Source organism: Nomascus leucogenys, chromosome 6 (genome assembly GCF_006542625.1).
Source record: "Nomascus leucogenys isolate Asia chromosome 6, Asia_NLE_v1, whole genome shotgun sequence".
Taxonomy (NCBI): Eukaryota; Metazoa; Chordata; class Mammalia; order Primates; family Hylobatidae; genus Nomascus; species Nomascus leucogenys.
The window spans coordinates 79,231,551-79,244,756 of NC_044386.1; the positions used below are offsets into that span (position 1 = coordinate 79,231,551).

The 13,206-nt window shown below is 43.4% G+C and overlaps 1 protein-coding gene across 1 annotated transcript; it reads left to right on the forward strand.

The window, feature by feature from the left end:
- The first annotated feature begins 211 nt into the window (after positions 1-211).
- Positions 212-3,415, forward strand: FOXB1 (forkhead box B1). The gene is made up of 2 exons (XM_003267056.2): positions 212-622; positions 885-3,415. The coding sequence occupies exon 2, from the start codon at positions 942-944 to the stop codon at positions 1,917-1,919; it is 978 nt and encodes a 325-aa protein (XP_003267104.1). The 5' UTR covers positions 212-622; positions 885-941; the 3' UTR covers positions 1,920-3,415.
- Positions 3,416-13,206: the final 9,791 nt, after the last annotated feature.

Here is a 13,206-nt window from a genome sequence, read left to right on the forward strand (position 1 = left end):
TTCACACGGCGCACAGCGGCCGGCGCGTCCAGCTGCCTGCCCGTGGCCGAGGCTCTTCCCCCTCGCCCAGTCTTGAGCTGGAAGTGATTCCTATTGGCCAAGGTGTCCATGTAAATAGGTATGAAAGAAACCAGAGCTGGCCGGGCTCTCCCTTCTCGCTCAGTCCCCTCCCTCTGCAGCCCCCGCTCCCCCTCCTCTTCCTCCTCCTCCCAAGGCGATTGTCATATGATAGCTAAGAAGTGGCACATTAATGAAGCGCCGCTACAGGGGTCTTTTCTGCTCCTGTCACCGCTTAAAACTATCAGATGGTTCGAGGGAGGACATGGAGGCAGCCACCTAGCTCAGCGGAGACGCGGAGCCCACAGCAGCGCCCTCCGGAGCCCTAAGACGTCGCTGCCACCATCCGCGCCGGGACTCCGCAGCCGAGCTCGGCCGCCCGCAGGACGCTCCAGGAGCGTCGCGGACCGGGCGGCACAGGACGCTGCGGGGCTGAGATCAAGAGCCCAGGTTCGCGCCGAGTCCAACCGGACCCGGACGCTGTGCGCGGAGTGCGTGCCGAGAGAGAAGCGGCGCGCAGCGGCGCCCTCCCGGATGCGGACGCGCAACTTGAAGCAACTTTAAGGTGAGCAGCTCTCTGTTCCCTCCCTGCCCCCTGTTCTTGCCCCAGTCCCAACTTACTTCCCGGCTATCCTCGCGCCGTTCGCCGGCTTCCCCTCCCGCGCCCACTAAGCCCGCAAAGTTGTTGGCGAAAGAGCGCGGGCGCCGGCTGATCGAGCGCCGCAGGCCCCACCCCCGACCCACGAAGTCTGTTACTCCGCCTGGCTGACCCTGCCGGTGTCTCTGTGCATCCATGCTACCTTCCCTTATTACCACCCCCTTCCCAGATCCAAGCAGTCCGCCGGCCCGCGCGGACCCAGAGCAAGAAGAGGGCGAGGAAGAAGATGCCTCGGCCCGGCCGCAACACGTACAGCGACCAGAAGCCGCCCTACTCATACATCTCCCTGACCGCTATGGCCATCCAGAGCTCTCCCGAGAAGATGCTGCCGCTGAGCGAGATCTACAAGTTCATCATGGACCGCTTCCCCTACTACAGGGAGAACACGCAGCGCTGGCAGAACAGTCTGCGCCACAACCTCTCCTTCAACGACTGCTTCATCAAGATCCCGCGGCGGCCGGACCAGCCAGGAAAGGGCAGCTTCTGGGCGCTGCACCCCAGCTGCGGGGACATGTTCGAGAACGGCAGCTTCCTGCGGCGCCGCAAGCGCTTCAAGGTGCTTAAGTCCGACCACCTGGCGCCCAGCAAGCCAGCCGACGCGGCGCAGTACCTGCAGCAGCAGGCCAAGCTGCGGCTCAGCGCGCTGGCGGCCTCGGGCACGCACCTGCCACAGATGCCCGCCGCCGCCTACAACTTGGGCGGCGTGGCGCAGCCCTCGGGCTTCAAGCACCCCTTCGCCATCGAGAACATCATCGCGCGGGAATACAAGATGCCTGGGGGGCTGGCCTTCTCCGCCATGCAGCCGGTGCCCGCTGCCTACCCGCTCCCCAACCAGTTGACTACCATGGGCAGCTCGCTGGGCACCGGCTGGCCACACGTGTATGGCTCCGCCGGCATGATCGACTCGGCCACCCCCATCTCCATGGCGAGTGGCGACTACAGCGCCTACGGCGTGCCGTTGAAGCCTCTGTGCCACGCGGCGGGCCAAACGCTGCCCGCCATCCCCGTGCCCATTAAACCCACGCCGGCCGCCGTGCCCGCGCTGCCTGCGCTGCCAGCGCCCATCCCCACCTTGCTCTCGAACTCGCCGCCCTCGCTCAGCCCCACGTCCTCGCAAACAGCCACCAGCCAAAGCAGCCCCGCCACCCCCAGCGAAACGCTCACCAGCCCGGCCTCCGCCTTGCACTCGGTGGCGGTGCACTGACCCGCAGGAGCCGACGCCCCCTCTCGTTCTTCTCCCCACCACCTCACTCGCCTTCCCTGGCTCCCAGTCCTGCCGGCCCCAACCTGGGACCGCCACCCTAACTTGTCCATTTTACCTTCGGCCAACCCGCCTTGCCCCAAGAGAACTTTGTTTTGGACCCAGGAGACAAAACACAAACTTGCAGATGGGCCGGGAGGCGCGTGGGAGTTGTCCTCGCCCCCACGTTAAGGAAGGCCGGGGCCACCTGAGCCGAGCCATCCCCTCCCTGAGGCCCCGAAACCCCTTCCTATTTGACCGGCGAGGGAAACCCTGTCACCCCCTCTTCGCTGAGAAAAGCGCGTCTTCCCTCCGCCCAGATCGGCGGAGCCCCGAACTCTGCGCAGTTTCAAGACTAGAGAAACTGCCTCAGATGTTTCCAGGAACAGATTCCCCCCCACACCCCCTCCCCGCGAGGGCTGCAACAGCGCAGGGGAGGGCCCGATCTCTTTACGTCTTGGAAATCTGCAGCAAAAAGGAGCCACTAATCTTCCTACCCCACTCGCCTCCGCCCATCCGGCAGGGGCTGGGCCGACCACAGCTTCCCGGGGTTGCGGCCCTGCCTCCTGGGCTTCTGCGGAGATTTTGTTGTTGTTTGGGGTTTTGTTTCCTTCCAGAGGCTCCAGGCGCTGGGAGTTAAAAAAGAGGCTGCCAAGCTGAGAAGGCGACGCTCGTCCTCACACAGCAAAACAAAACTAAAAGTAACCTTGTATTGTTTACAAAGCGCCCAGTAATATGTAAACAGTGAACTTGAATCTGTCTTGCTAGGCGGACGAACGGGCAAAGCCCACATTATAAGTACCTGTTGTAATGTGAATGTTTACTCTTCATTTCTGGCCAGGTTTAGGGGAGGGAAGTGGGGATGGGAAAGTTAATTGGGATGTTAACTTTCCGGTGACTTAGAGACCTTTTTACCTATTTATTTTATTGTTGAAAAAAAAAAAAAAGAAGGAAAGAAAATGAAATAAGCCCAAACCAAGAAAGCATCAAGGGCAACCCGGGAAGAACTTAGATAAGCTGACTGGTAACATGAAGGGATGTCACCGGATAGCTCTCCCACGGACAAGTCTTTCTGTTTGCTACCAGAAAATTTCCAAGAAGCTAAAGGGCTGCAAAGAGATGTAAATACTTGTGAATAGGAATGATTATACACTGTGTAAAATGCACTTTTGTTTGCTGTATTCCTTTAGAATCTTAGATAATTGGCTGGAAAACGAACTGTTGTTCTGGTGTGACCTGCTTAAGTTAAAAAAAAAAAAAGTTGTAGTGTCATCAGAGCTGTAAAATTTTTACCTTTCACTTTTCCCTCCCTGTACAAAATTAGCATGGCATTTTAAATATTGATGTTCTTGTTCCCAGCATGCCTGTTTTAAAACAAAGGATTTTAAAAAAAAAGGTGTCTACATTAAATTATGACCTAGTCCAAATAATATTTTCTCATTAAAATATGTAAATTCAAATTTTAGTTTTGTGTGTTTTTGAAGAGTTGCTACAAATAATTTTGCAAAAGATGGATGTAATGCTTCCCTAAGCATGCTTTCTGCAATACACTGAGTAATTTGCCTTTTTCATATCATATTGTGAAAACAGTCAAACCTCCTCTTATGCACTTGGAGATTGTGGGAGAAATTATTCAGATAGAATTTTGAAGGTATTTGTGTATAGGGAAAAAGGAAACAGACTATTTCTATTAAAGATCAGGTGCATAGGTGCAGTGGTGAAAGAAAACCTGTTTTTGAAACAATAAGTATTTTATATGTATTTTTGTCTATATTAAAATATACATTTTATGAAATATATAGCACTTATAAGGCGTATGCAGAAATCAGGTAGAAAATATGCAGACTTAAAAAGTAAAAACAGACTTGCTTACTCAATGCTTATATTCTGATGCATCTTATTTAGTGTGAGTATTCAGTTCCTTGCTCCTTTAAATTATTACAGTTGTTAAAATTTTTTTAATAGAAATTACCTAAAGGTTCACCTTCATGTCAAGATACCTGTTCACTTTGAACTGAACAGATTTCTTTCACTCCTTCCTCTGAGAAGATAATGCTTGATGCACTTATTTTAAAGATATGAGTGAAGTTACTTCAAATGCCTGACTTTAAGTACTTGCTTTTCTTCATATTTTTGCAGAGAATTAAAATTTGCCAAGAATTTATGGCTCAAGGCTAACTGACACTTTATTGAAAGGGTCACAATATTTCCAGAATGAGATGTGTATTCACCTAATGAAGTTACAAGGCAAAGAGAAACTTAAATGGTGATTAACACTTTACTGTGTAAAATGATTAAACAAGAGACTCTTGTGCAACACAGAGAGAGCCACATAGAAACCACAATCACTGTACTTCACAGGAGGATCCTTAGCACCTGCAACCATTATATATTTAGAGGACTACCTGAAAAACAACTTAGGATTAATGCAAAGGGTAATTAATCCTGTTCTGACCATTTTTTAAAAAGAAGGATCACACACACAGCCAAAAAAAAAAAAAGTGGAAAATAAATGAATCATTGGACTGATTAAAATGCATGAAGCTACTAAAGCTCGTCAGACAGGGGACAACTAAACTCATTCATCAAGCCCAATTCACAATTATATCAACAAGATCAGCTAAAGAAAGCCTGGAAAACTTAACCACCCTGGGCTAGGAAACTCTTAAAACTTTGTTCTCAACAAGAAATCATATACATTTTTTTAAAAATTAAATACGTTTTCACAATTTCCTGCAAAAGAAAATTAAGGCCATCTCTGGAATATGCTAATCTCATCGAATTTGGTAACACTGAATTCCAGCTAGGGATGAAGGAAGTATAAAGGACTAACATGGGCCTCAAACATTTTATAAATCATCAGCTTAGATAAATGTTCCTCTTATAATAGGCACTAGAATTCAGAGATGAGTGATGTATACACATGCACATTTAATACCTAGAGGTAAATAAGACACAGATCCTATTTCTGATTTTTAGCAAAGGAGAGATTTCAACTCAGTATTTGAAAATGCTCTTTTCAGCTGGTAAGTTCGTCATGGTGTATTGCAAAGAATGAAATAACTTGGGCATTGTGAGCCCTCCTTTCACAAATGCCGGCATCTTTTCTCAGACAAAGTTGAATGAGTAAAGTAAAAAAAAATCCATTGATGATATTTTGACCTTGATCAGAAATCCAAAGGCAGTCCAAACACACATGCCTCCACCCCACTCCATCCCCGCCTCACCCCCCAGCTTTGAGACTTACACCCTGTTTAGCTGAAGTGCCCCACAAATAAGGAAGTTTATAACTATGATACCTTCAATGGCTCTCTTTGTCATTTTAAATCTTTTCACCTGGCTCAAGTCCAAAGTCAATACACACAGCTTTAAAGTAAAACTGGAAGAGACAACACCATGGAGTGGGAAGGTGTCTGTGTGAGATTTGTCCTGAGAACTGAGATAAGTCATATTATTTTCTATTTTGTAAATTCAAGTAGTATTGATTTCTTAGATTTCGGGTTTTGTATTTGGAAACTTGGCTATTCTGTTACTTTTGGTTTTTTACATGATTCTGCATTTGACTGAGTTTTTAAACAGGCTTCTCTGTGATTTGAGGAAGCGCTGACACAATGAATGAATTTCATGCACTTTCTTAAGAGAGAAGCTACAGAAATTCTCACTGTTTCTATTACCTGATTTGGGGGTTTTGAAAAGCCTGAGGAGTGGTGCTAGTAAATGATCATCAAAATGGCCTAAATACTATAGTAGTGAGTTTAATTCCTTTAAAGAGATGAGAACATTGAGGGTCTTGCAAGCATAAATATGGCCAGGTGCTCAAGAAGGATGAGGTGGGAAGTAGGAGGGAGGAAGAGTCCAAGCCAGTGCTACAGAGAGTAAGATTTACATTCGTTTATGCAAGACTGGGGGATCTGGGGGGTTGCAGAGTGTAGGGGTGAGGAGCGGGTTTATACTTTTACAAATGAAAATTCCCTTCATAAAAGGTATTCAGGTAAGAAACAGAAAGGATCAGGATCTATTGTTAAATTCTTAATATAAATGTCAATTAATTTTTTTCTCCTAAAAGCCACATATGCACAGAGACACCCAAACAAAAACAAAACAAAAACCACCCAACCCACCGGCTGTGAAGCCTCAAAGGGGATGCATTTGTTTCGTTTAAACTAACAACAAATTATCTAATTAATATGTTTCAATTACAGCATGAAAGGCACAGCCCCTGGACCGCCCGCCGTGGAGGCACAATAGCCCCAGAGCCCACTCTAGGAATTTACAATAACTTCACATCTGTTTCTTTATTTTCCACTTTTTGAGTCTAAAACTCCTCTCAAGATTACTGCAAACCACGGCCTCAGTTATGAAATATGTCCCAACGTTAAAGGGGTATGAAACTTTGCCCACGGATGCTTCATTTGCAATCAAAAAAAGTGAAAGCCCATTGAAGAGCATTAAACAAATATATTAGAATTCTGTCACTTTATGCAATTGAGTAGATCAAATGAAGGGTCCCGGCCACTTCATTCACTCTCATTCACTCGAATAGAAAATGCAAAGAATAGCAATCCGAGACTGGGCCACCGATGTAGATTTAGCTCCTTTTTACTGGGAGACAAAAAGGCTGAATTTTCACAAACACATTGCTGACTCGGGGACTAGGAAACCGGCACTGGAACCCCTTTGGAATTTAAATTCATTTTATCTTCCTCTCTCTTTGGGGGAATCTGTTTGCACTACAGTGCAAGATGCAGCAGGCATCCTCTGGCTTCTGAAAAAAATGGGGGAGGGGAAGAAAGTGAGTGGAGGCAGGCAAAAAATGGGGGAGGGGAAGAAAGTGAGTTGGGGCAGGCAATGTGGGACTTGGGATTCTCAAGGAACTCTTGGTGATCAACAGTCAGGTCTGAGATAAGAAGTTTAGTTTAAACAAATCTTTACCTATGTCAATATAAACATCATTATATCTACACATCTCCAAATCTACCTCTTTGCTAGGCTTGGATCGCATAAAGTGCTTGTTTTCAAAAACCAGAATCACATCCGGGTCATCAAGTTTTCTTCTTTCAACTAATGTATCTGGTCTTTGGTGTCATAACAGGATAGATAGCTGAGCTTGCAACCTCACCTGTTATGTCTGTCCTGTCTGTCTCTCTTAATCTCTTTTCTCTGTCTTGCACACGCTCGCGCACACATGCACACACGCACACACACACCACTTTCTGCTAGCTACCCTATCTGAGCACTGTGATAGTTAAACAGGTTATGTTAAAATCAGGAGAGAGGATACTCTTTGGTCAGAATTTCCAAGTCAGAATTCTCTTACATTTTCATTTTTCATCCCAGGAGTGGGGAAAATAAGCCACATGTGTCAGGGTAATTGAGATAATCTTGTGAGGATACTTTTATCTTTTGCCTGCCATGCTTGACGTTTTTGTTTTGGTAAACTTTGTGGACTTTTATCCGCCAACATTGTAGAAAGGTTACAGTGACTATTAGAGGTATTTCTAGAGACAGTGTAAGAAAAAATAAAGAAGTAGGCTTACCAGCTTTCACGATGTGATTGCAGAGGAATAAACCAGTTTTTCTCAAACTTGAAATCAAAATGAGATCTGATCTAAAGGAGGATATATTTGGAGGTTTTCTATTGTGTTTTTAAATTTTGTCTGGTATTATTTCCAGGTACCTTTAACATTTTTCATGTTAGCTTCAAGAATTATAAAGTCATATTTGACACTATTCTTCATTTAATTCTTGGGATTGTGCCTGGAACTGGGAATAGGACTGAGAAGGGGAAGTGGCTCAGACCTCCAGATATATATATACGTATAAAAAAAAGATGTCGAAAAAATAGTTGGTTGCATATAACCATAGGCTATCAAACTCACTGGAACTAATGATAAACTAATCAGAGATTAACCATGAAAAATAGTCGTTGGCTAACTAAAATCTTCCCTGGAAGATTGTCCTTCTAGAGTATCTTCAAGGATATTTGGAGAAAGCATTCTTTGGGTGCAGCCTCCTTTTGCCTGTGTCTGCAAATAACCGATGTCAAATCAGTTGCAGTCTTTTGAAGGAACAAACTCTTGGAGCATTAATTAGAGCAGATTAAGCTCAGAGATAAAACACATTCTTTAAGTATCTGTTGTATGGAGACATTGTGATTCTAATTCATGCTTTGCAGCCTGTATATTTTTATTTACTTAGTTAATTTCTCTCCATGAGTGTTCCCTGTTAACTGGGTTTACTAAGTATACGGTACCGAAAGAGTTGTTGGTTAGCAGAAATAATTGTTTTCAAATTCTGCTTTTGCTACAGATTTCTCTCTTCTTCATGAAATACAACATATTGGTAATTCCAGCACATGACAGCATATAGAGAAACTGTTCAGCAAAGGATTTTAATTTTGTGCTTAGAAGAAGCTTAGTATTTGTTAAGTAATATCTAGAGTGTTTTGCATTAATTAGAGCAGCTCCTTGGAGAGACATTACAGCCAAGAATGGTTTCACATAACAGGAAAACTCTGAGCATCTGAACTAAATCTGCTACTAATCCTGCCACTAAACCTGCTACAGTGAAACCAGAGCTGCAAATGTCTGGCTTGCTTGGAAATATCAACACATATTTTATTTATTTACATATATTTGATAGACTAGAAGTCTATGTATAACAATAAAATGATCATTGACAAGTTCCACATCACTCTGAGTGCCAGGTGAGCTACAAAAAAAAAAAAAAGCTGAAACAATGGTTTGTCTGAAGATTCTTAGCTTGATTTCATGTTGGAGAAAAACTGCCAAAGATGACCCAACCCTCCCAAATTGAATAGATTCTTCAGACTGAACCAAGTATTTCTATGACTGCCTAGAAGATGCAAAGTTGTGTTCCCATTCTTGTGTTCTTGTGTTGGTAAACAGGGGAAGGGCAGGGGAGAATAAGGGAGAATAGGCAAGGATAACATCTTCTATCAGATTAGTCCAGATTATGCTTAACAGAGTAGTTCCTGTGCCTAACACAGAAAAATTGATTACTGAATGATTGAGCGTTCTGAAAACAGTCCTATTGGTTTAGCTTAGGTAAGAATGCTATGCGTTTGCTCCAGGTGTCAGTAATTGAGAGTGTTGACTGAGATTAAGTTTCTGCTGTGATAATAAGTTTGTAAAATTAAAACATGTGAAATGCATTTAAGTTTACTTGTGGAAGTTATTGGCTTCAGTAAAAGAGAACCCTTCACATAAAACAAGAAAATGAAAATGATTAACTTTGACATAGAAATATAAACAGCAATTTGATTAATTATAGTGCTAATTATTCTTTGCTGTGTAGCCAAACATTATCCAATTCTTAAAATGACAGATGCTGAATAAATCATGTAAAATAATTACTTGGAATTTCACTGCAATGAGAAATGGTGCAGTTTAGAGAGAGATTTACATTGATTTCTAAATATAGAATTGGTTCTAGTCTATTTCATTTAGAAATTTAGTTTGTACTGTAAAAATACTTTGTTATAGAAATATTTTATATAGTTTGCATTATGCATATTTTTAAATCATTTGTTTCTTCTTTCAATATTTTCCATAGTTATTTCAGTATAATACATTTTTACGTCTTGCTTTTCTCCAGCATATCATAGACATTTTCCTATCTAGCTATATACTTTTAATAACCATTGATTTTAAAGGTTGTATAGTATGCCACTGAGTGAATTCTTTTTGTTTGGGCATTTAGAACGCTTTTACATTTCATTTGCTTATTTTTGCTAATACAAAGACTTGTTGCAGTGAACATATTTTATACCTAACTAAACACTAGTTCCAATTACTAAAATAAATTAGCTTTTGACATACTGAATTCCTTAACAGCTTCCTGCAAATTCAATAATGTAATTTAACTTAGGATTTCAGCTTTTGCTCTTATATTTCCATTGCTATTTACCCTGCACCCAGGAACCCAGAGCAATATCAGCTTGACTTAGAATCATGAAAGCACTGAATGTCAGTGTTAGAAAGGTCCTGAGAGATTCCAGGTAAACCAATACCTTTATTTTACTTACTTGTGAATCCCTCTGATATACTGTCTTATCTGCAGCCCAAAGATTTAAAAATACCAGAGTCAGGTTCTAAAAGTAAAGTAAAGCAGAAAACTTCAGTCCTACCACAGATGCCACAAAAATGCAACTAACAATAAAAAATTATGAAGGTATTGAAATTGGCAAAATGAAGTCTTTATCTGATAATGTGAGTGCGCATGATTTTAAGGCAGTTCATACTGAATAGCCCGCTGTACCCTTCTGAAGTGGGTGTACTGGGCAGTTTGTGCGACTAGAGGGAATGGTCATTGGTTAACCCCAGATCTCAAGAGAAAGAGATCCACCTTGAATTGGAATCATTTCTTAAGTTTCTGGTATCTTCCCCCAAATTGCAAACAAATAGTCTTCCAGACAGACTGCCTTGAGTCCAAAGGGTTCAGGCCCTGAACAGATGTTGACCAATTTGTTTCTTTGACTGCTTTGAAATGACTAATTCCCAAGAAGGGAGATTGAGGGGAAGGGGATGGAAAAGCAGGCAAGAAATCTGAACTTCAGGCTTTGTCTCCTTGTTGTAGCATTTTGTTTTGACCTTTCTCATGTGACACTTTTGTGTCAGACTTCCCCACTCCGGGCTCTTGAGACCTTATTTGTTTTTAATACGGTGGCTTCAGCCGGGCACAGTGGCTCACGCCTGTAATCCCAGCACTTTGGGAGGCCAAGGTAGGCAGATCACGTGGTCAAGAGTTCGAGACCAGCCTGGCCAACATGATGAAACCCCGTCTCTACTAAAAATACAAAAATTAGCTGGGTGTGGTGGTGTGTGACTGTAATCCCAGCTACTGGGGAGGGTGAGGCAGGAGAATCGCTTGAACCCAGGAGGTGGAGGTTGCAGTCAGCCAAGATCGTGCCACTGCACTCAGCCTGGGTGACAGAGCAAGACTTCATCTTGAAAAATAATAAGGTAGCTACACAGTGTGTGAGGCATGACACTGGCACCCATCAGTGCTTGTCAGTTTGAACAGATAGAAGAGAATAAAGAAGGATAAGCATGAGGTCCACACCTCATGCTATAACTAGTCGCTGAGATTGAAATCATTCTCCTGAACTGGGATCAATGTTTTTTGTTGGGGATAAAAATCATAAAACCAAAGTAATATTTTCACAACTACTTTTCCATAGTCTTCAAACAACGAGCCACCATACTCTGAGCTGATCATTCCTACGGTTCTAAGTTCTTTAAAAAAATTTACTCATTTTATCCCAATAACAGCTTTATGAAATACACACTTTTTTATTATGCCCATTGTACAGATGGGAACATTGAGGCACAGGGCATTTAACTAACTTGCCCAAGGTTACCCAGCTAATAAGTATTATCTACACCCTATGGATTCTCAGTAAATGTTGTTTTAATATAAAGACACTTTCACTAAACTGCATTTTCTTCCTAAACTGTCTTCTATTTAATGTATTTGGGGGAAAGAAAACCTTCTATAGAACTAAACATAGTCCTGTATTCTAGCTTACGCAATTTTTGAACTTTGATCTCAGTCAGATCATGTACCAAAAAAGTCACATTGAAATATCTCCATCCCATCCTTGAAAATGGACCTCAGTGTATAGCCAACCAACCTGGATCCATACATCATGATTAACTTAAATCTTCCAGAATTGAGGGCAGCCACATGAAATCTAAGCAGGAATGCATTCTTATAGTTAGAAGAAAATTACCAACCTGAGTGCTCTTTTCTTCCCTGACAGCCTCTATCAGATCATAAAATAAATCAGAAGGAGGAAAAAGTACCATTTTTGCACTTTTTTTTTTTGAGACGGAGTCTCACTCTGTCACCCAGGCTGGAGTGCAGTGGCACGATCTTGGCTCACTGCAACCTCCGCTTCCTGGGTTCAAGCGATTCTCCTGCCTCAGCCTCCTGAGTAGCTGGGATTACAGGTGTGTAACACCACATCTGGCTAATTTTTGTATTTTTAGTAGAGACAGGGTTTCACCATGTTAGTCAGAATGGTCTCGAACTCCCGAACTTGTGATCCGCCTGTCTCGGCCTCTCAAAGTGCTGGGATTATAGGTGTAAGCCACCGCGCCCGGCCCATTTTTGCACTTTTGATGTGATTTTAAAAAGAGGAAAAATGGACAGAAGGAAGAATCAGGATGATGTAACTAACTCAGTAAATATAGTTTCATCTGTTGTCGATGGAACCAAATATTGAGGAAATCAACATTTGGTGTTTTCTCTTAATGCTCAGCCTTCATTAGTGGTGCTTTCTAAAGTATGCTTGGGCACTCACATAGCTTTTTCAACGCAACTCTCAAAAGGCTGGCATTTGTCTGTTTTTGTAAGTGTGCATTTTAAGAAGGTTGTATGTCTTTGTGTTTACTGTCCCAACTCTAGCCTCCATTTTGACCATTGGTCTCAGTTCTGAGTGACTCCTGAGAAACAGTTTATGCTCCCAACTTGAGTTATGGGCTGCCAGTTTGCTATGTGTCTGGAAAGTCTGTCAACCTTTCCCTAATAGCGCTGTGTTTTGGTATATGTGTTTCGGCTGGATAAGGCTAGTGAGGCTCACCCAAGCTTCTCATTTGTCTCATGCTGGTTTGGTGGCTGAACTTGCCAAATAAGGGTTTATACCTTGTACTGCACATGATCGCTCACTATGGGAGGTCCTGGGGCTATTACTTCAGTGGCCAAGCTTAGCCATTGGAGTCATTACAGCCCCCATTCCATCTTTAAAGATGTATACAGTTGCAAAGACTGGGGTCCTTGTTGTCCCTTTCTCCCTATTCTGTTCTGAATTTTTTTTTTTTTTTTTAGAAGGCATTTTCCTGTTGTCGCCCAGGCTGGAGTGCAGTGGTGTGATCTCAGCTCATTGCAACCTCTGCCTCCCAGGCTCAAGCAATTCTTCTGCCTCAGCCTCCCAAGGAGCTGGGATTACAGGTGCCCACCACCATGCCCAACTAATTGTTGTATTTTTAGTAGAGACAGGGTTTCACCATGTTGGCCAGGCTGGTCTCGAACTCCTGACCTCAGGTGTACCGCCTGCCTTGGCCTCCCAAAATGCTGGGATTATAGGCATGAGCCACTGTGCCTGGCCATCTCCCTCTCTACAAATATAAAAATAGCTGGTCACAGCAGTGCATGCCAGTAGTCCCAGCTACTAGGGAGGCTGAAGTGGGAGAATCATTTGAAGTCCAGGACTTTGAGGCTACAGTGA

Bases quoted from the DNA above. Each gene is read 5' to 3' on its own strand.
- FOXB1 (XM_003267056.2), top strand. From the start codon at position 942: ATGCCTCGGCCCGGCCGCAACACGTACAGCGACCAGAAGCCGCCCTAC.